This window comes from Doryrhamphus excisus, chromosome 3, assembly GCF_030265055.1.
Source record: "Doryrhamphus excisus isolate RoL2022-K1 chromosome 3, RoL_Dexc_1.0, whole genome shotgun sequence".
Lineage (NCBI taxonomy): Eukaryota > Metazoa > Chordata > Actinopteri > Syngnathiformes > Syngnathidae > Doryrhamphus > Doryrhamphus excisus.
Window position 1 is genome coordinate 11,153,480 of NC_080468.1, and position 22,797 is coordinate 11,176,276.

Consider the following 22,797-nt stretch of genomic DNA (forward strand, 5'->3'; position numbering starts at 1 on the left):
AGCACTGCTGTGGAGTTACAGCTAAAATGAGAAAATGTGTTTCTCTCGCTGTGATAATGTATTTCAAGCAACCTATAGGCTTTGTGGTAAAAATTTTCTCCATATATGGCACATGTGTGCCACGTCCAAAAAAGCACTCCACTCGCTCAAAAAAGGCCTCCGAAGAGCGTTTTGGCACTTATGGAACACATTTAGTGTGATGTTCTTTATTTTTTGGCTCACCCAACCATTGTTCAAAAAAGCACTTTATTCGCTCTCAAATACATTGTGAGCAAAGGATGATACGGCGCGTCATTGTGAACCAGCGGAAGGTGCCAGGAGGCTCATTCCAAGTGTGCCTGACGCAGCTTCGCATCCCGTTCTATCTGCAACAGTTTCAGGTGGCTGAGAAGCACTGCCGTGGAGTTACAGCTAAAATGAGAAAATGTGTTTCTCTCGCTGTGATAATGTATTTCAAGCACCCTATTAGGCTTTGTGGTAAAAAATATCTCCATATATGGCACATGTGTGCCACGTCCAAAAAAGCACTCCACTCGCTCAGAGAAGGCCTCCGAAGCGCGTGTTGGCACTTATGGAACACATTTAGTGTGATGTGCTTTATTGCTTGGCACACACAACCATTGTTCGAAAAGGCACTTTATTCGCTCTCAAACGCATTGTGAGCAAAGCATGATACGTCATGTCATTGTGAGCCAGCGGAGGCTCATTCCAAGTGTGCCTGACGCAGCTTCGCATCCCGTTCTATCTGCAACAGTTTCAGGTGGCTGAGAAGCACTGCTGTGGAGTTAAAGCTAAAACTAGAAAATTCCCGTGGAAATTTTGATGGACTGGCCAACTGTGCTGTGAACCTCGGGCCCGGTGTGCCAACGGCTACCGCGGTAGCACCTAGCAAGAAAGCCTCATGTACGGAAAAGGTTGATGCAGTCCCATAGTGTCCACACATCATGCCAAGTGTGTATTTGCCTTTAAACTTGAGTAAATTAGCTAAAATGCTAACATGATAACGGCTACCGTGCTAACACGTAGCAAAACAGCCTCAGGTCCTGAAAAGTTTGGGGCAGTCCTACAGTGTCCCCACATCATGCCAAGTGTGTATTTGCCTTTAAACTTTAGAAAATTAGCAAAAATGCTAACATGCTAACCGCTACCATGCTAACACCTAGCAAAACAGCCTCAGGTCCTGAAAAGTTTGGGGCAGTCCTACAGTGTCCCCAAATCATGCCATGTGTGTATTTGCAATTAGACATGAGTAAATTAGCTTAAATGCTAACATGCTAACGGCTACCATGCTAACACCTAGCAAGAGGGCCTCAAGGTTAGAAAGTGCCAAGGTTGTCCTATAACCTCCCTAGATCATGCTATGTGTCTATTTGCCTGTAGACATGACTAATTTAGCTCAAATGCTAACATGCTAACGGCTACCATGCTAGCACCTAGCAAGAGAGCCTCAAGTTTAGAAAGTGCCAAGGTTGTCCTATAACCTCCCTACATCATGCCATGTGTGTATTTGCCTTTAGACATGAGTAAATTAGCTTAAATGCTAACATACTAACGGCTACCATGCTAGCACCTAGCAAGAGAGCCTCAAACTTAGAAAGTGCCAAGGTTGTCCTATAACCTCCCTACATCATGCCATGTGTGTATTTGCCTTTAGACATGGGTAAATTAGCTTAAATGCTAACATGCTAACGGCTACCATGCTAGCTCCAAGCAAGACAGCCTCAGGTCCCGAAAAGTTTGGGGCAGTCCCATAGTGTCCCCACATCATGCCACATGTGTATTTGCCTTAAGACATGAGTAAATTAGCATAAATGCTAACATGCTAACAGTCATCATGCTAGCACCTAGCAAGAGGGCCTCAAGTTTACAAAGTACCAAGGTTGTCCTATAACCTCCCTGCATCATGAAATGGGTGTATTTGCCTTTAAACATGAGTAAATTAGCTTAAATGCTAACATGCTAACAGTCATCATGCTAGCACCTAGCAAGAGAGCCTCAAGTTTAGAAAGTGCCAAGGTTGTCCTATAACCTCCCTACATCATGCCATGTGTGTATTTGCCTTTAGACATGAGTAAATTAGATCAAATGCTAACATGCTAACGTCTACCAGGCTAGCACCTAGCAAGAGAGCCTCAAGTTCAGAAAGTGCCAAGGTTGTCCTATAACCTCCCTACATCATGCCATGTGTGTATTTGCCTTTAGACATGAGTAAATTAGCTTAAATGCTAACATGCTAACGGCTACCATGCAAACACCTAGCAAAACAGCCTCAGGTCCTGAAAAGTTTGGGGCAATCCTACACAAATACACACATCATGCCAAGTGTGTATTTGCCTTTAAACGTGATTAAATTAGCTAACATGCTAACGGCTACCATGCTAACACCTATTAAAACAGCCTCAGGTCCTGAAAAGTTTGGGGCAGTCCTACAGTGTCCGCACATCATGCCAAGTGTGTATTTGCCTTTAAACTTTAGAAAATTAGCAAAAATGCTACCATGCTAACGGCTACCATGCTAACACCTAGCAAAACAGCCTCAGGTCCTGAAAAGTTTGGGGTAGTCCTACAGTGTCCCCACATCATGCCATGTGTGTATTTTCCTTTAGACATGAGTAAATTAGATAAAATGCTAACATGCTAACAGTCATCATGCTAGCACCTAGCAAGAGGCCCTCAAGTTTAGAAAGTACCAAGGTTGTCCTATAACCTCCCCACATCATGACATGTGCTTAGTAGCCTTTAGGCATGAGTAAATTAGCTTAAATGCTAACATGCTAACAGCTACATGCTAGCACCTAGCAAGAGGGCCTCAAGTTTAGAAAGTGCCAAGGTTGTCCTATAACCTCCCTACATCATGCCATGGGTGTATTTGCCTTTAAACATGAGTAAATTAGCTTAAATGCTAACATGCTAACGGCTACCATGCTAGCTCCTAGCAAGACAGCCTCAGGTCCCGAAAAGTTTGGGGCAGTCCCATAGTTTCCCCACATCATGCCACGTGTGTATTTGCCTTTAGACATGAGTACATTAGCATAAATGCTAACATGCTAACAGTCATCATGCTAGCACCTAGCAAGAGGGCCTCAAGTTTAGAAAGTGCCAAGGTTGTCCTATAACCTCCCTACATCATGCCACGTGTGTATTTGCCTTTAGACATGAGTAAATTAGCATAAATGCTAACATGCTAACGGCTAACATGCTAGCACCTAGCAAGACAGCCTCGGGTGCCGAAAAGTTTGAGGCAGTCTTATAGTGTCCGCACAATATACCATGTGTGTATTTGCCATTAGACATGAGTAAATTAGCTTAAATGCTAACATGCTAACGGCTACCATGCTAACACCTAGCAAGAGGGCCTCAAGGTTAGAAAGTGCCAAGGTTGTCCTATAACCTCCCTAGATCATGCTATGTGTCTATTTGCCTGTAGACATGACTAAATTAGCTCAAATGCTAACATGCTAACGGCTACCATGCTAGCACCTAGCAAGAGAGCCTCAAGTTTAGAAAGTGCCAAGGTTGTCCTATAACCTCCCTACATCATGCCATGTGTGTATTTGCCTTTAGACATGAGTAAATTAGCTTAAATGCTAACATACTAACGGCTACCATGCTAGCACCTAGCAAGAGAGCCTCAAGTTTAGAAAGTGCCAAGGTTGTCCTATAACCTCCCTACATCATGCCATGTGTGTATTTGCCTTTAGACATGGGTAAATTAGCTTAAATGCTAACATGCTAACGGCTACCATGCTAGCTCCAAGCAAGACAGCCTCATGTCCTGAAAAGTTTGTGGCAGTCCCATAGTGTCCCCACATCATGCCACGTGTGTATTTGCCTTTAGACATGAGTAAATTAGCATAAATGCTAACATGCTAACAGTCATCATGCTAGCACCTAGCAAGAGGGCCTCAAGTTTACAAAGTACCAAGGTTGTCCTATAACCTCCCTGCATCATGCCATGGGTGTATTTGCCTTTAAACATGAGTAAATTAGCTTAAATGCTAACATGCTAACAGTCATCATGCTAGCACCTAGCAAGAGAGCCTCAAGTTTAGAAAGTGCCAAGGTTGTCCTATAACCTCCCTACATCATGCCATGTGTGTATTTGCCTTTAGACATGAGTAAATTAGCTCAAATGCTAACATGCTAACGGCTACCAGGCTCGCACCTAGCAAGAGAGCCTCAAGTTCAGAAAGTGCCAAGGTTGTCCTATAACCTCCCTACATCATGCCATGTGTGTATTTGCCTTTAGACATGAGTAAATTAGCTTAAATGCTAACATGCTAACGGCTACCATGCTAACACCTAGCAAAACAGCCTCAGGTCCTGAAAAGTTTGGGGCAATCCTACACAAATACACACATCATGCCAAGTGTGTATTTGCCTTTAAACGTGATTAAATTAGCTACCATGCTAACGGCTACCATGCTAACACCTAGCAAAACAGCCTCAGGTCCTGAAAAGTTTGGGGCAGTCCTACAGTGTCCCCACATCATGCCATGTGTGTATTTTCCTTTAGACATGAGTAAATTAGATAAAATGCTAACATGCTAACAGTCATCATGCTAGCACCTAGCAAGAGGCCCTCAAGTTTAGAAACTACCAAGGTTGTCCTATAACCTCCCCACATCATGACATGTGCTTAGTAGCCTTTAGGCATGAGTAAATTAGCTTAAATGCAAACATGCTAACAGCTACATGCTAGCACCTAGCAAGAGGGCCTCAAGTTTAGAAAGTGCCAAGGTTGTCCTATAACCTCCCTACATCATGCCATGGGTGTATTTGCCTTTAAACATGAGTAAATTAGCTTAAATGCTAACATTCTAACGGCTACCATGCTAGCTCCTAGCAAGACAGCCTCAGGTCCCGAAAAGTTTGGGGCAGTCCCATAGTTTCCCCACATCATGCCACGTGTGTATTTGCCTTTAGACATGAGTAAATTAGCATAAATGCTAACATGCTAACGGCTAACATGCTAGCACCTAGCAAGACAGCCTCGGGTGCCGAAAAGTTTGAGGCAGTCTTATAGTGTCCGCACAATATACCATGTGTGTATTTGCCATTAGACATGAGTAAATTAGCTTAAATGCTAACATGCTAACGGCTACCATGCTAACACCTAGCAAGAGGGCCTCAAGGTTAGAAAGTGCCAAGGTTGTCCTATAACCTCCCTAGATCATGCTATGTGTCTATTTGCCTGTAGACATGACTAAATTAGCTCAAATGCTAACATGCTAACGGCTACCATGCTAGCACCTAGCAAGAGAGCCTCAAGTTTAGAAAGTGCCAAGGTTGTCCTATAACCTCCCTACATCATGCCATGGGTGTATTTGCCTTTAAACATGAGTAAATTAGCTTAAATGCTAACATTCTAACGGCTACCATGCTAGCTCCTAGCAAGACAGCCTCAGGTCCCGAAAAGTTTGGGGCAGTCCCATAGTTTCCCCACATCATGCCACGTGTGTATTTGCCTTTAGACATGAGTAAATTAGCATAAATGCTAACATGCTAACGGCTAACATGCTAGCACCTAGCAAGACAGCCTCGGGTGCCGAAAAGTTTGAGGCAGTCTTATAGTGTCCGCACAATATACCATGTGTGTATTTGCCATTAGACATGAGTAAATTAGCTTAAATGCTAACATGCTAACGGCTACCATGCTAACACCTAGCAAGAGGGCCTCAAGGTTAGAAAGTGCCAAGGTTGTCCTATAACCTCCCTAGATCATGCTATGTGTCTATTTGCCTGTAGACATGACTAAATTAGCTCAAATGCTAACATGCTAACGGCTACCATGCTAGCACCTAGCAAGAGAGCCTCAAGTTTAGAAAGTGCCAAGGTTGTCCTATAACCTCCCTACATCATGCCATGTGTGTATTTGCCTTTAGACATGAGTAAATTAGCTTAAATGCTAACATACTAACGGCTACCATGCTAGCACCTAGCAAGAGAGCCTCAAGTTTAGAAAGTGCCAAGGTTGTCCTATAACCTCCCTACATAATGCCATGTGTGTATTTGCCTTTAGACATGGGTAAATTAGCTTAAATGCTAACATGCTAACGGCTACCATGCTAGCTCCAAGCAAGACAGCCTCATGTCCCGAAAAGTTTGTGGCAGTCCCATAGTGTCCCCACATCATGCCACGTGTGTATTTGCCTTTAGACATGAGTAAATTAGCATAAATGCTAACATGCTAACAGTCATCATGCTAGCACCTAGCAAGAGGGCCTCAAGTTTACAAAGTACCAAGGTTGTCCTATAACCTCCCTGCATCATGCCATGGGTGTATTTGCCTTTAAACATGAGTAAATTAGCTTAAATGCTAACATGCTAACAGTCATCATGCTAGCACCTAGCAAGAGAGCCTCAAGTTTAGAAAGTGCCAAGGTTGTCCTATAACCTCCCTACATCATGCCATGTGTGTATTTGCCTTTAGACATGAGTAAATTAGCTCAAATGCTAACATGCTAACGGCTACCAGGCTCGCACCTAGCAAGAGAGCCTCAAGTTCAGAAAGTGCCAAGGTTGTCCTATAACCTCCCTACATCATGCCATGTGTGTATTTGCCTTTAGACATGAGTAAATTAGCTTAAATGCTAACATGCTAACGGCTACCATGCTAACACCTAGCAAAACAGCCTCAGGTCCTGAAAAGTTTGGGGCAATCCTACACAAATACACACATCATGCCAAGTGTGTATTTGCCTTTAAACGTGATTAAATTAGCTACCATGCTAACGGCTACCATGCTAACACCTAGCAAAACAGCCTCAGGTCCTGAAAAGTTTGGGGCAGTCCTACAGTGTCCCCACATCATGCCATGTGTGTATTTTCCTTTAGACATGAGTAAATTAGATAAAATGCTAACATGCTAACAGTCATCATGCTAGCACCTAGCAAGAGGCCCTCAAGTTTAGAAATTACCAAGGTTGTCCTATAACCTCCCCACATCATGACATGTGCTTAGTAGCCTTTAGGCATGAGTAAATTAGCTTAAATGCAAACATGCTAACAGCTACATGCTAGCACCTAGCAAGAGGGCCTCAAGTTTAGAAAGTGCCAAGGTTGTCCTATAACCTCCCTACATCATGCCATGGGTGTATTTGCCTTTAAACATGAGTAAATTAGCTTAAATGCTAACATTCTAACGGCTACCATGCTAGCTCCTAGCAAGACAGCCTCAGGTCCCGAAAAGTTTGGGGCAGTCCCATAGTTTCCCCACATCATGCCACGTGTGTATTTGCCTTTAGACATGAGTAAATTAGCATAAATGCTAACATGCTAACAGTCATCATGCTAGCACCTAGCAAGAGGGCCTCAAGTTTAGAAACTGCCAAGTTTGTCCTATAACCTGCCTGCATCATGCCATGTGTATATTTGCCTTTAGACATGAGTAAATTAGCTTAAATGCTATCATGCTAGCACCTAGCAAGAGGGCCTCAAGTTTAGAAAGTGCCAAGGTTGTCCTATAACATCCCTACATCATGCCATGTGTGTATTTGCCTTTAGTCATGAGTAAATTAGCTTTAATGCTAACATGATAACGGCTACCATGCTAGCACCTAGCATCATAACTTCAAGTCCCAAAAGTGTTAATGAAGTCCCACAGTGTCCCCACATCATGACATGTGTGTAGTTGCCTTTAGACATGAGCAAATTAGCTTCAATGCTAACATGCTAACAGCCATCATGATATCACCTAGCAAGAAAGCCTAAGGTTTAGAAAGTGCCAAGGTTGTCCTATAGCTTCCCTACATCATACCATGTGTGTATTTGCCTTTACACATGATTAAATTAGCTTTACACATGATTAAATTAGCTTAAATGCTAGCACCTAGCAAGAGGGCCTCAAGTTTAGAAACTGCCAAGGTTGTCCTATAACCTCCCTGCATTATGCCATGTGTGTATTTGCCTTAAGACTTCAGTAAATTAGCGTGAATGCTAACATGCTAGCAACTAGTATGCTAGCACCTAGCAAGACAGCCTCAAGTACCAAAAAGGTTGAGGCAGTCCCATAGTGTCCCCACATCATGCATTTGTGTATTTGCCTTTAGACATGAGTAAATTAGCTTAAATGCTAACATGCTAACGGCTACCACCTAGCAAGAGAGCCTCAAGTTTAGAAAGTGCCAAGGTTGTCCTATAACCTCCCTACATCATGCCATGTGTGTATTTGCCTTTTGACATGAGTAAATTAGCTTAAATGCTAACATGCTAACGGCTACCATGCTAGCACCTAGCAAGAGGGTCTCAAGTTTAGAAAGTGCTAAGGTTGTCCTATAACCTCCCTAGATCATGCTATGTGTCCATTTGCCTGTAGACATGAGTAAATTAGCTTAAATGCTAACATGCTAACGGCTACCCTGCTAGCACCTAGCAAGAAGGCCTGAAGTTTACAAACTGCCAAGGTTGTCTTATAAACTCCTTGCATCATGCCATTAGTGTATTTGCCTTTAAACATGAGTACATTAGCTTAAATGCTAACATGCTAACAGTTTTCATGCTAACACCTAGCAAGAGAGCCTCAAGTTCAGAAAGTGCCAAGGTTGTCCTATAACCTCCCTACATCATGCCATGTGTGTATTTGCCTTTAGACATGAGTAAATTAGCTTAAATGCTAACATGCTAACGGCTACCATGCTAACACCTAGCAAAACAGCCTCAGGTCCTAAAAAGTTTGGGGCAGTCGCAAAACAGCCGCATGTCCTGAAATGTTTGGGGCAGTCCTACAATGTCCCCACATCATGCCAAGTGTGTATTTGCCTTTAAACTTTAGAAAATTAGCAAAAATGCTACCATGCTAACGGCTACCATGCTAACACCTAGCAAAACAGCCTCAGGTCCTGAAAAGTTTGGGGCAGTCCTACAGTGTCCCCAAATCATGCCATGTGTGTTATTTCCTTTAGACATGAGTAAATTAGGTAAATGCTAACATGCTAACAGTCATCATGCTAGCAGCTAGCAAGAGGCCCTCAAGTTTAGAAAGTACCAAGGTTGTCCTATAACCTCCCCACATCTTGACATGTGCTTAGTAGCCTTTAGGCATGAGTAAATTAGCTTAAATGCTAACATGCTAACAGCTACATGCTAGCACCTAGCAAGAGGGCCTCAAGTTTAGAAACTGCCAAGGTTGTCCTATAACCTCCCTGCATCATGTCATGGGTGTATTTGCCCTTAAACATGAGTAAATTAGCTTAAATGCTAACATGCTAACAGTCATCATGCTGGCACCTAGCAAGAGAGCCTCAAGTTTAGAAAGTGCCAAGGTTGTCCTATAACCTCCCTACATCATGCCATGTGTGTATTTGCCTTTAGACATGAGTAAATTAGCTTAAATAACGTGCTAACGGCTACCATGCTAGCACCTAGCAAGACAGCCTCGGGTGCCGAAAAGTTTGAGGCAGTCTTATAGTGTCCGTACATCATGCCACGTGTGTATTTGCCTTTAGACATGAGTAAATTAGCTTAAATGCTAACATGCTAACGGCTACCATGCTAACACCTAGCAAGAGGGCCTCAAGGTTAGAAAGTGCCAAGGTTGTCCTATAACCTCCCTAGATCATGCTATGTGTCTATTTGCCTGTAGACATGACTAAATTAGCTCAAATGCTAACATGCTAACGGCTACCATGCTAGCACCTAGCAAGAGAGCCTCAAGTTTAGAAAGTGCCAAGGTTGTCCTATAACCTCCCTACATCATGCCATGTGTCTATTTGCCTTTTGACATGAGTAAATTAGCTTAAATGCTAACATGCTAACGGTTTCCATGCTAGCACCTAGCAAGAGGGCCTGAAGTTTAGATAGTGCTAAGGTTGTCTTATAACCTCCCTACATCATGCCATGTGTGTATTTGCCTTTAGACATGAGTAAATTAGCTTAAATGCTAACATGCTAATGGCTACCATGCTAACACCTAGCAAAACAGCCTCAGTCATCATGCTGGCACCTAGCAAGAGAGCCTCAAGTTTAGAAAGTGCCAAGGTTGTCCTATAACCTCCCTACATCATGCCATGTGTGTATTTACCTTTAGACATGAGTAAATTAGCTTAAATAATAACGCGCTAACGGCTACCATGCTAGCTCCTAGCAAGACAGCCTCATGTCCCGAAAAGTTTGTGGCAGTCCCATAGTGTCCCCACATCATGCCACGTGTGTATTTGCCTTTAGACATGAGTAAATTAGCATAAATGCTAACATGCTAACAGTCATCATGCTAGCACCTAGCAAGAGGGCCTCAAGTTTAGAAACTGCCAAGGTTGTCCTATAACCTCCCTGCATCATGCCATGTGTATATTTGCCTTTAGACATGAGTAAATTAGCTTAAATGCTACCATGCTAGCACCTAGCAAGAGGGCCTCAAGTTTAGAAAGTGCCAAGGTTGTCCTATAACATCCCTACATCATGCCATGTGTGATTTGCTTGTAGACATGAGTAAATTAGCTTAAATGCTAAAATGCTAACGGCTACCCTGCTAGCACCTAGCAAGAAGGCCTGAAGTTTACAAACTGCCAAGGTTGTCTTATAAACTCCTTGCATCATGCCATTAGTGTATTTGCCTTTAAACATGAGTAAATTAGCTTAAATGCTAACATGCTAACAGTTATCATGCTAGCACCTAGCATCATAACTTCAAGTCCCAAAAGTCTTAATGAAGTCCCACAGTGTCCCCACATCATGACATGTGTGTAGTTGCCTTTAGACATGAGCAAATTAGCTTCAATGCTAACATGCTAACAGCCATCATGATATCACCTAGCAAGAAAGCCTAAGGTTTAGAAAGTGCCAAGGTTGTCCTATAACTTCCCTACATCATACCATGTGTGAATTTGCCTTTACACGTGATTAAATTAGCTTTACACATGATTAAATTAGCTTAAATGCTAGCACCTAGCAAGAGGGCCTCAAGTTTAGAAACTGCCAAGGTTGTCCTATAACCTCCCTGCATCATGCCATGTGTGTATTTGCCTTTAGACGTCAGTAAATTAGCGTGAATGCTAACATGCTAGCAACTGGCATGCTAGCACCTAGCAAGACAGCCTCAAGTACCAAAAAGGTTGAGGCAGTCCCATAGTGTCCCCACATCATGCCATGTGTGCATTGGCCTTTAGTCATGAGTAAATTAGCTAAAATGCCAACATGCTAACTGTCAACATGCTAGCACCTAAAAGGACAGCTTCAAGTCCCAAACGTCTCAAGGCAGTCCCACAGTGTCCCCACATCATGCCATGTAGTTGTCTTTACACATTAGTAAATTAGCAAAAATGCTAACATGCTAACGGCTAACATGCTAGCACCTAGCAAGACAGCCTCGGGTGCCGAAAAGTTTGAGGTTGTCTTATAGTGTCCGCACAACATACCATGTGTGTATTTGCCTTTAGACATGAGTAAATTAGCTTAAATGCTAACATGCTAACGGCTACCATGCTAGCACCTAGCAAGAGAGCCTCAAGTTTAGAAAGTGCCAAGGTTGTCCTATAACCTCCCTACATCATGCCATGTGTGTATTTGCCTTTTGACATGAGTAAATTAGCTTAAATGCTAACATGCTAACGGCTACCGTGCTAGCACCTAGCAAGAGGGTCTCAAGTTTAGAAAGTGCTAAGGTTGTCCTATAACCTCCCTACATCATGCCATGTGTGTATTTGCCTTTTGACATGAGTAAATTAGCTTAAATGCTAACATGCTAACAGTCATCATGCTCGCACCTAGCAATAGAGCCTCAAGTTAAGAAAGTGCCTGGGTTGTCCTGTAACCTCCCGAAATCATGCCATGTGTGTATTATCCTTTAGACATGAGTAGATTAGCTTAAATGCTAACATGCTAACGGCTACCCTGCTAGCACCTACCAAGAAGGCCTGAAGTTTACAAACTGCCAAGGTTGTCTTATAACCTCCTTGCATCATGCCATTAGTGTATTTGCCTTTAAACATGAGTAAATTAGCTTAAATGCTAACATGCTAACAGTTATCATGCTAGCACCTAGCAAGAGAGCCCCAAGTTCAGAAAGTGCCAAGGTTGTCCTTTAACCTCCCTACATCATGCCATGTGTGTATTTGCCTTTTGACATGAGTAAATTAGATAAAATGCTAACATGCTAACAGTCATCATGCTAGCACCTAGCAAGAGGCCCTCAAGTTTAGAAAGTACCAAGGTTGTCCTATAACCTCCCTACATCATGCCATGTGTGTATTTGCCTTTAGACATGAGTAAATTAGATAAAATGCTAACATGCTAACAGCTACATGCTAGCACCTAGCAAGAGGGCCTCAAGTTGACGAGTCCGCCTACAGGTGGGAGGTTGACCATCTGGCGACTTGGTGCAACCTGAACAACCTGGAGCTCAACGCCCTAAAAACAGTGGAGATGGTTGTGGACAACAGGAAGAAATCAGCCTCTCCTGTCCCCATCACCCTCTGTGACTCCATAATTGACATTGTGGAGTCCTCCCGCTTCCTGGGTACCATCATCTCCCAGGACCTCAAGTGGGAGACGAACATCAGCTCCCTCATCAAGAAGGCTCAGCAGAGGATGTACTTCCTACGGCAGCTGAAGAAATTCAGCCTGCCAAAGACAATGATGGTGCACTTCTACACCTCCATCATTGAGTCCATCCTCACCTCCTCCATCACCATCTGGTACGCTGCTGCCACTGCTAAGGACAAAGGCAGGCTGCAGCGTGTCATTCGGTCTGCAGAGAAGGTGATTGGCTGCAATCTCCCATCCCTCCAGGATCTGTACGCCTCCAGGACCCTGAGGCGTGCAGAAAGGATTGTGGCCGATCCCTCTCACCCCGGACATAGACTCTTCGAGACGCTCCCCTCTGGCAGGAGGCTGCGGTCCATCAGGACCAAAACCTCACGCCACAAGAACAGTTTCTTCCCGTCTGCTGTCAGCCTCATCAACAAGGCACGGAACCCCACCTGACACTCTTCACACCCCACCTCTGCCTCATCCTGCCACTTTGACACTTTGACACTTTCATTGTATACGTTACATTAACGCTCAGTTTGGACTCTTAGGAAAAACAATCAGACTGCACTTCCGGAATAACAAACAAAAACAGACTGTGTACATATATTTACACTGTTATTCTGTATATTTTGTATTTTCATATTTTGTATTTCATATTTTGTATCCTCATTCTTTTTTAATAGATGTGTATGCACCTACTACACCAAAACAAATTCCTAGTATGTGTTTGATCATACATGGCAATAAACCTTTTCTGATTCTGATTCTGATTCTGATTAAAAAGTGCCAAGGTTGTCCTATAACCTCCCTACATCATGCCATGTGTGTATTTGCCTTTAGACATGAGTAAATTAGCTCAAATGCTAACATGCTAACGGCTACCAGGCTAGCACCTAGCAAGAGAGCCTCAAGTTCAGAAAGTGCCAAGGTTGTCCTATAACCTCCCTACATCATGCCATGCGTGTATTTGCCTTTAGACATGAGTAAATTACCTTAAATGCTAACGTGCTAACGGCTACCATGTTAACACCTAGCAAAACAGCCTCAGGTCCCGAAAAGTTTGGGGCAATCCTACAGTGTCCCCACATCATGCCAAGTGTGTATTTGCCTTTAAACGTGATTAAATTAGCTAATATGCTAACAGCTACCATACTAGCTCCTAGCAAGACAGCCTCAGGTCCCGAAAAGTTTGGGGCAGTCCCATAGTGTCCCCACATCATGCCACGTGTGTATTTGCCTTTAGACATGAGTAAATTAGCATAAATGCTAACATGCTAACAATCATCATGCTAGCACCTAGCAAGAGGGCCTCAAGTTTAGAAACTGCCAAGGTTGTCCTATAACCTCCCTACATCATGCCATGTGTGTATTTGCCTTTAGTCATGAGTAAATTAGCTTTAATGCTAACATGCTAACGGCTACCATGCTAGCACCTAGCATCATAACTTCAAGTCCCAAAAGTCTTAATGAAGTCCCACAGTGTCCCCACATCATGACATGTGTGTAGTTGCCTTTAGACGTGAGCAAATTAGCTTCAATGCTAACATGCTAACAGCTAACATGCTAGCACCTAGCAAGACAGCCTCGGGTGCCGAAAAGTTTGAGGCAGTTTTATAGTGTCCGCACAATATACCATGTGTGTATTTGCCTTTAGACATGAGTAAATTAGCTTAAATGCTAACATGCTAACGGCTACCATGCTAACACCTAGCAAGAGGGCCTCAAGTTTAGAAAGTGCCAAGGTTGTCCTATAACCTCCCTAGATCATGATGTGTGTCTATTTGCCTGTAGACATGACTAAATTAGCTTAAATGCTAACATGCTAACGGCTACCATGCTAACACCTAGCAAGAGAGCCTCAAGTTTTGAAAGTGCCAAGGTTGTCCTATAACCTCCCTACATCATGCCATGTGTCTATTTGCCTGTAGACATGAGTAAATTAGCTTAAATGCTAACATGCTAACGGCTACCATGTTAGCACCTAGCAAGAGGGCCTCAAGTTTAGAAAGTGCCAAGGTTGTCCGATAACCTCCCTACATCATGCCATGTGTCTATTTGCCCGTAGACATGAGTAAATTAGCTTAAATGCTAACATGCTAGCGGCTACCACCTAGCAAGAGAGCCTCAAGTTTAGAAAGTGCCAAGGTTGTCCTATAACCTCCCTACATCATGCCATGTGTGTATTTGCCTTTTGACAAGAGTAAATTAGCTTAAATGCTAACATGCTAACGGCTACCATGCTAGCACCTAGCAAGAGGGTCTCAAGTTTAGAAAGTGCTAAGGTTGTCCTATAACCTCCCTAGATCATGCTATGTGTCTATTTGCCTGTAGACATGAGTAAATTAGCTTAAATGCTAACATGCTAACAGCCATCATGCTAGCACCTAGCAAGAGAGCCTCAAGTTAAGAAAGTGCCTGGGTTGTCCTGTAACCTCCCTAAATCATGCCATGTGTGTATTATCCTTTAGACATGAGTAAATTAGCTTAAATGCTAACATGCTAACGGCTACCATGTTAACACGTAGCAAAACAGCCTCAGATCCTGAAAAGTTTGGGGCAATCGCAAAACAGCCTCAGGTCCTGAAAAGTTTGGGGCAGTCCTACAGTGTCCCCACATCATGCCAAGTGTGTATTTGCCTTTAAACTTTAGAAAATTAGCAAAAATGCTCACATGCTAACGGCTACCATGCTAACACCTAGCAAAACAGCCTCAGGTCCTGAAAAGTTTGGGGCAGTCCTACAGTGTCCCCAAATCATGCCATGTGTGTATTTTCCTTTAGACATGAGTAAATTAGGTAAAATGCTAACATGCTAACAGTCATCATGCTAGCACCTAGCAAGAGGCCCTCAAGTTTAGAAAATACCAAGGTTGTCCTATAACTTCCCCACATCTTGACATGTGCTTAGTAGCCTTTAGGCATGAGTAAATTAGCTTAAATGCTAACATGCTAACAGCTACATGCTAGCACCTAGCAAGAGGGCCTCAAGTTTAGAAAGTGCCACGTTGTCCTATAACCTCCCTACATCATGCCATGGGTGTATTTGCCTTTAAACATGAGTAAATTAGCTTAAATGCTAACATGCTAGTGGTCATTATGTTAGCACCAAGCAAGAGAGTCTTTTTTCAGTCGTGTCTAAAAGTGGGGGCGATGTGAAGCTGTGTCTGTGCCACCTACTATGTTGCTGTGTCCCTGGTCCAGTGTGTTCTCATCTTGGGTTGGAATGTCCCCATGCTGGTAACGGGTGGGGAATACAGTCCGTTGATGAGGATAAGCGGGATGGATTTCAGTGGTTAAAGTCTCCAGCTACCATAAAAACGGTCATGGGCCACGAGCCTGTTCTGAATTCCCCTTTGGCCAATCGACAACACATCATCGCAGCAGCAGTCCTCGTTAGTATAGTGGACAGTATCTCCGCCTGTCGCGCGGAGGGCGCGCGGGTGTTGTTGACATTTGCTGCCAGCCAATCAGGATGCGAGATAGACGTCAGACAAGCAGAGAGACTTCGGAGAAATGAAGTCATAGGTTCGAATCCCGTCTAAGCATCAGTCAAGTCACCATTTTCTTCTCCGCAATATCATTTTTTTCCAATTAATCCCTATATGATTACAAACTATTCATATCAGGCTTATATTGATACCAGTGTTTGAAATAAAACACAAAATCAATGAAATGTAACAAAGAATATTTATTTATCAGGTTGCCATGCCACACTTAAAAACACTCTCAGAGATAAAAAAAAAATGAATACTAATAACAAGCTCTGAATAATAATAAAAAAATGTTCATTTATTTTGGTGTCGTTGTTTCTCCTTTTCATAAAAAGGAGAGGCCTGGAACTCCCTCCAGCTCATCTCTCTTTCCATCCCGTGCTCTCTATAGATAGAGAAGACTTTGGCAGGGCAGTAGATGTATTTCCCTGCTTGCCCTGGAAAGCCAGTGTGGATGTGGGGGCTGTTCGGACCCTGCTTTAGCTGTATCCTGCAGAACCGGCACTTTCGGACAGGGGGTGGAGGAGATTCCTCCCTCTTCCTCTTCTTCTGCTGTTTTTCCTCCACCCTCTTTCTTGTATCATCGAGCTCTCGCTGGAAGAAATCTGTTTGACTGAACTCTTGAAACGGCATTTTGGGGTTTGTCAGACCTTCTACACTATATTTTTGGAACACTTTTGTGGAGCAATAAAAGTATCTGACAGGGCCCCGCTGATAAAAGTCATGTATTGATGTCCCATCCCCTTGATATTTTGATTTTGGTTGGCCACAGCACAGACATGTTTTTGTTTGAGTTTTTTTTGACACGGGAGGTGGTTGCTCCTGCTTCAATGGGCTATGAGCAGGTGGTGGTGGTGGTGGTGATGGTGGAATGACCATAGCTGCAGGCAGTGTCACGACAGGCACAGCAGAGGTAGTGCTGAGCAACTGACAAAGCTGCTGTGTATGTTGCAGCTTCTCTGGGCTGGTATTTAGTGAAGATGATGTATTGAGAAATTTACTGTTGTGTTTTATGTATTTGGAAATATGCAATTTTGATGTTGGATGCAGCATGCTGTTGGGGTCTTTGCTGGACTTGTGGACAAGAGTGCCATACTCCCGAACCACAAGCTTGATCATGTCCTCATGCCCGCGGTGTTTATTAAGGAGCTCGTCAATTGCCGACTTCATTGGAGACGGCCAGCGCTTGTGGTCCAACACAAATACTCTCCCTCCAGTCTTCACTGGTCCAGTGCGGGCAGCAGTCGGAGAACATTGGATGGGCAATCTTCTTGTGGGCTCTAGGCAAAGAAAACCAAGAGATACACATTTGTTATTTGGTTCAAACAAGATGCAACACTATTAGAACAAGGGGGCACATGATTAGATAATTTTTACCTGGCTGTGGCTGAAGCTCAGTAACAGAAGCTTCATTGTCCAAGTCAGATGCTGGGATAGGGGCCACATGACTAGACGTAGTCGCAGTAGCAGTTTGAAGAGGGTGAACAGAGTGGGGAACAAAGCTGAAAAGCCTGGTGGGAGGTGTGGAGGAAGGCTGCACTGGGTCTGCTCCCTGATCAGACAGGATGCCTGGAGAAGGAGCACTTGTGGCGTGGCCGGGGTCCTTCTTGGTTTTATGTTTGTCCCAGTCTAAAGGGACCGGACAACACTCTGGCTCCCTGTACTCCAGGCCAAACCTCTCCCCGGTGTCTTCAGCTGCCAGACGAAGAGCAGGGTACTTTTCTTCGCCAAAGACCCGTCTGGAAACAGCATTCAGGGAGCATATCAGTGCAGGGTCGAAAACAGGCGGGAGAGAAACGCCTGGCAGTTTCAGGTCCAGCAGACGCTGATAGTTCCAGCGACACACTCCTGTCATGGCCTGGGCCTGGAACAGCTCTGGGGAGACCTGCGTGCCGGTCACCCATTTGGCCTGGTGAAAGTGGTAGCCCTCCTGCTGCGACGTGCCTCTGATCCAGACGGGGACTGCTGCACGCTCACCTGGCACGTGGTTTAACTGTATCGTTCCTCCACGGCGGTACAGTATGCCCCCTTCCACCTCAGGATCACTGAGGCAACCGCGCAGAATGTGGACTCGTTGGATCCTCCATCTCTTTAGCATGGAGGGCTTATAAAGAGGGATGCCATTCGGATCTGTGGTCAGGTGAAAGTGCTTCAACACCCCTTCCACTCTCTGAATAAGCGTCCGGGCGGAGGAATCTTTATCCTGCAGTGCTCACGAATATGCTGCTTGGTGGGATTTGCAGGCTGGATGCCACAGAAGACGTATGCATCCTGGAGCCTCTGCAGGTCTTCCTGGTCCACCACAGAGAAGGCAGCCGACAGGAACTGTGCGAAGGTGCCGTATAACGGGTGATGTTCTGAGGCACACTCACGAAGAAGCCGTCGCATACAGTGGAACAAGTCCAGCTTGATGACGATACTGTTGTTATAAGAGGTTCTTGATGCACATGTATTCAACAGGCTCCCAGATGTGGCCTCAGTAACAATTGCGTCAGTTGTTTGCCATGCATCCCAGTTGAGGTGTTCCTCCGCCGAAGACTCTGCAACCCTGTACGGTGCCAGCAATCTCTGAGAAACATATGAAATAATGACACTTAATAGAGTTAATTTCTGATTAAACATTTCTGGTTAAAGTGATGAAGTCTCACCTGTCAACCCACTGAAACTGGGCTTTCTCAATGCCAGCCCTGTTGTAGCGGTTTGAGAGACCCTCATACATCGGCCGCAGGGTTTTGTCCGTCTCAGACTGCACCATGACCCAGGACAGGATCATCCAGTTCTCATTCATCACAGCGTATGACGACATGACACCAGATGAAAAGGTGACTTTCTTGGCCACTTTCCGGGTGTGGTCTGAGCGGAGGGCCTGTCCAAAGGTACCCTGCAGCATCCGCTGAATGGTGTCCTTCTGGTTCCGGAACTCATGCAGCAAGCAGTCGGTGAGGTAGTGGGCAGACACAGAGACCCCGTTCCAGCCATCAGCATCACTGTAGCCCCCAAAAGGCTCCGGTTTTCGCTCCTGCCGAAGGAACTGAGTGATGGTCTTTTGGCCGCCATAAGTTCCTGCCTCTCCATCCATGACATTCTGGCAGCACAGGAGATAGGCCATGTTGGCACGCTCATACTTGAGATGCAACATCTCGTTGACCTGATTTGCCATGTCTGTGGGTGATTTTCCAGTCCGTCTCAACTCATCCAGTACTGACTTACAGATGGCCTTCTTGTAAGTCAGTAACGCTGGCAACAGATTGGTAAACCTCTTGGGAAGCTTTTCCAGCCAGAGCGGGTTGTCGGAATACCACCTCTTATTGCAGCTCTTACAGCACAGCCTGGATGAGAGCAGGTAGTATTGTCCAGTGAGGCCCACAATCACTCGCGGTCTCCCGACTCCGGCAGAGACAACACGTGGCTGAGAACAGTCACCAGAGCATGGCAGGGTGTAGTTGTTTTTTAGCCGCCCCATCAAGTAGTCATTTTCCGGCTTCCAGACGAAAAAGGGATGAAGATGAAAATACTTTGGGGACGGCAGATCATAAATACTGTCAATCAGCTCAGGCTGGGGAGGTAAGCGCCACAGGGAGAAGGTTGTTGACAGGGCGGGAGCCTGGCCACAGACCCATGGACTCCAGTTCCAACTTCATCCATATTTTCTGCTGGTGTGTGCAGTTCCACTTATTGACCTCCTGGTCAAATGACAGAAATTGTTGAGGTGGAGGCGTAGGTGGGACTGCCGTAGGTGGGACTGGTGGTTGGTCTAGTTGGAAACAGACATGCACATGTCAATTTTGACACCCTGTTTAATGTGACACTATACTGCTGTGTTACTTACTGTGGGGTCGCTGTGCAGACTGTGGCTCTGATGCAGATAGAGTGGAGGCTACGGGCTCCCAGGAGCACATGCAGTTTCTAAAATGAAACCAAATTACATGTACACTGTGTTAATATTATATTAATATCAGGTGCAGTCAGTCACATAGAAAGATTAATCACTCACCTGGGGCAGGCTGTGGGGTCTCGTCTTTGGTCTTTGTTTTCTCTGGTAGCAGAAACATCAACTCCCGTGGGAAAGGCACTGGAATCTTTGGAGGCAGCACAGCTGGTGCTACACAAGGAAAGAGGCGGTGGTGCATTTTACCGTGAGTGTAAATCAGTTTGGATTGAAATGGTCAAACATCACTTAAAGCCTTTACCATCGTCTGGTGCATCTGGGCCAGTCGGAGCATGTTCTGTGTCTAAAACCGGAGAAAACGTGATGAAAGACTGATTGATTGAAATATTGGCGTTTCAGGGGTATTAGTAGAGTCACTCACAACAAACTGCCATTTGCTACTTCAACTACTTGGTTTGGCTTTTTAAAGAATTATATAGACCTTTTTTGTGATGGTCTAGTCTAACTTTAACTAGAGCAGGAGAAGCAGAATGGCTCACTGCAAACACATGCTTCCGGCGTTAGTGAACAAACATCATTCACCATTTCATCCATTCAAAAGAATGTATTCAAATTATACTTACCCTCTCGTAGGCTGTATCAATTCATATTCAGTCACTTGGACTGTAGGTAGAACACACATGAAAGGAACAAAAGTAGAACGTGACGAGAACACATGCAATCACAAAATGCCCTTTGAGGTCGGTCGTTATTTAAGAACTTCGCCCTGGACCTGAAAACCGTAGCAGCTCTAATGTTGGTGGAGCAGATCCACCTGCAAAACACATAGAAACTTGAGTGATTTACTTTATACAAAACACATAGACAAGGCTAGGAAAGTAAAAGAGCCTAACATGTACATATCCATAAACTGCACATACTGAGTATAGCTGGAGAGATGCTGAGCATGGCTTTCTCCAGCTCTTCGTCTTCGTCCTTAGCTATAAAGAAAAGAGTGGTAATATAGTTATTCAACAGTAATAAACGGTCCAATGCATACATATGCAATGCAGTATAACTTTAAAAACACTCACCCGTGCTCTCAGCAAAGGTTGTGGTGGAACAGGTGGAGGCGATGGTAAAAGAGGTGGAGGGCTGCTGTTGCTGCTTCTGCAGGTACTGTTGCAGTTTGTGCATTTTTGTACCCGTCGCGCACTTTCTTCTTAAGATGAAGGCTGCATAACCATCATCCCTGCTCTCCCAAATCTCCCTCCAGGTGTTACTGGCGCGTGCACCAAATCCAACCAGCTGGTCATCCTCTGCTGCTGGGGCGGGCACAGATGTTTTTAGGGACTCATACTCAAGAAGAGTATTAATTTCCTTGAAGCTGAGGGCATATCGAAGGAATGACAGAAGGCTGTCCTTGCTATGCCCGTCAACCACCAGCACTCCTGCAGCCTCCTCTCTCTGGTGGCTTTGGATGAGATACACAGTGTATCCCATGTCATTCTCCAGGAGCCAGCGGAAGGACATCCCCTTGTACTTCCCAAACTGCAGGATGTACTCGCCCAGTACTTCAGTTTGGTCTGAAGCATCTCCCCCTCTCTGACGGACCACTGCAAGGGCGTTTTGCCTTACAACCTCCTGCTGTGCAACAGGAGACTTGTCCCTCCTTGACGGGTTGTCCTTAATTTGCCTGGCCTCCTCGGTGGGATCCTGCAGCAGGAATCCCAGTGGGCCCTTGCGGAAGACCACACTGATTCGCCCGGGGAAAAACAATCTCTTCATTTTTTCTCTACAGTGACAGAAATAATGAAATAATATAATGTATTATTATCCAAAACCATGAATACAAGTACAGGTTACAGTATGTGATAGCAACATGTATGAAATATATGTATTGTTGTCATATATGAGCTTTTCCAAGAACATTTACAGACTAAAGCAATGTCTATAAACTATCATCCATACTTAAATGGTATCGCAACAACTACAGTCATGTTTGTTTGTTGACTTTCTTTGTTCACTTTACAATAGCTCATAAGAGTTTAATTTAACAGATATGTACTTATCCATGAACAACTATAACATTGTACTTACAAAAAAAACACAAGTCTTATGAGCTATCGTTATATTTGTCCAAATAATTGTCGCTAATGCATATAATAGGTATACGGGGTCGGAAAATAGCGAACAATAGCGCCACAAACCCACGTAGAGAAACATGAAAGCAATTTAAACACTATACAGAACAGTTCAAAGACTAAATATCTAAACAGAACAGTTCAAAGACAAAATATTTTTCTGTAGCCTGAAATGCAAAAGACAATATATTTTTTTTACTGTAGTTTTACCGTGCTTTTGTCGCGTCGTCTCGTCGCTCGCTCGGAAAAAGCAATTGTGCTGTGTTACCTGAAGTTCAGGATGGATGTGGTGGGTGGAGCAGAAGCAACCACAGCGCCACTCATGGACAAATGTATATTACATCCATAGTGGGGATGAACGCCACAGCGCCACCCCCGGACAAAAGTATATTACATTCATAGTGGCCTTTCGCTCTCATTGGAAATGAATGGGGAAAGTTTAGCTCGTTTCAGCTGAACTATCCCCGCCGGCCGCGCCGCGCGGAAGACCGGGGTTCAATTCCCCGACGGGGAGAAAATATTTTGTTGTTTTCTTTGTACATAAGGTTTGTTGTCACTCTTGATAAGATTTATTGATATATTATATATTTATTTATATAATTAATAATTTAAATTAATAATAATAAAAAATTACATCAGGTGGGTTATTGTGAGTAGTAAGTTAGTGCCTGCTTTTCTATAAAAGCACCAGGATATAAATGTATGATTTTAATGTATTTTTATGCTTCTTGTAAAGCACTTTGAATTGCCTAGTGTATAAATTGTGCAATACAAATACATTTGCCTTCATAAAAAATGTAACATTCATATGAAAATGAATCAGCCCA

The 22,797-nt window shown here is 44.1% G+C and overlaps 2 protein-coding genes across 4 annotated transcripts in view; both read right to left on the reverse strand.

The window, feature by feature from the left end:
• The window catches only part of LOC131126550 (uncharacterized), a 71,822-nt gene extending 55,983 nt beyond the window's left edge, over positions 1-15,839 (reverse strand). The window contains exon 1 of the mRNA XM_058069208.1: positions 15,645-15,839. The gene's annotated coding sequence lies outside the window, so the exon portion shown is untranslated. The remainder of the gene's footprint in view (positions 1-15,644) is intronic.
• Positions 15,840-16,148: 309 nt separating this feature from the next.
• LOC131126545 (uncharacterized) lies at positions 16,149-22,653 on the reverse strand. Of its 3 annotated transcripts, XM_058069201.1 has the most exons (11): positions 22,181-22,653; positions 20,921-21,621; positions 20,768-20,827; positions 20,620-20,661; positions 20,471-20,510; positions 20,149-20,190; positions 19,953-20,060; positions 19,788-19,864; positions 18,607-19,712; positions 17,336-18,526; positions 16,149-17,238 (listed from the first exon to the last, which is right to left on the reverse strand). In XM_058069201.1, exons 2-9 carry the CDS (start codon positions 21,612-21,614, stop codon positions 19,510-19,512), a joined length of 1,266 nt encoding a protein of 421 aa, XP_057925184.1. In that variant the 5' UTR covers positions 21,615-21,621; positions 22,181-22,653; the 3' UTR covers positions 16,149-17,238; positions 17,336-18,526; positions 18,607-19,509. The 3 variants fall into 3 exon arrangements, with proteins under 3 accessions (XP_057925184.1, XP_057925183.1, XP_057925182.1); XM_058069200.1 differs by having other exon boundaries at positions 20,921-22,653; XM_058069199.1 differs by lacking the exons at positions 19,788-19,864; positions 19,953-20,060; positions 20,149-20,190; ... (3 more) ...; positions 20,921-21,621; positions 22,181-22,653 and having other exon boundaries at positions 18,607-19,503.
• Between the last annotated feature and the right edge of the window lie 144 nt (positions 22,654-22,797).

Coding starts and splice junctions, on each gene's coding strand:
- LOC131126545 (XM_058069199.1), bottom strand. CDS start 18,056: ATGCTAAAGAGATGGAGGATCCAACGAGTCCACATTCTGCGCGGTTGC. Junction 17,239..17,335: donor TGAGCTTCAGCCACAGCCAG/GTAAAAATTATC, acceptor TTCTTTGCCTAG/AGCCCACAAGAAGATTGCCC.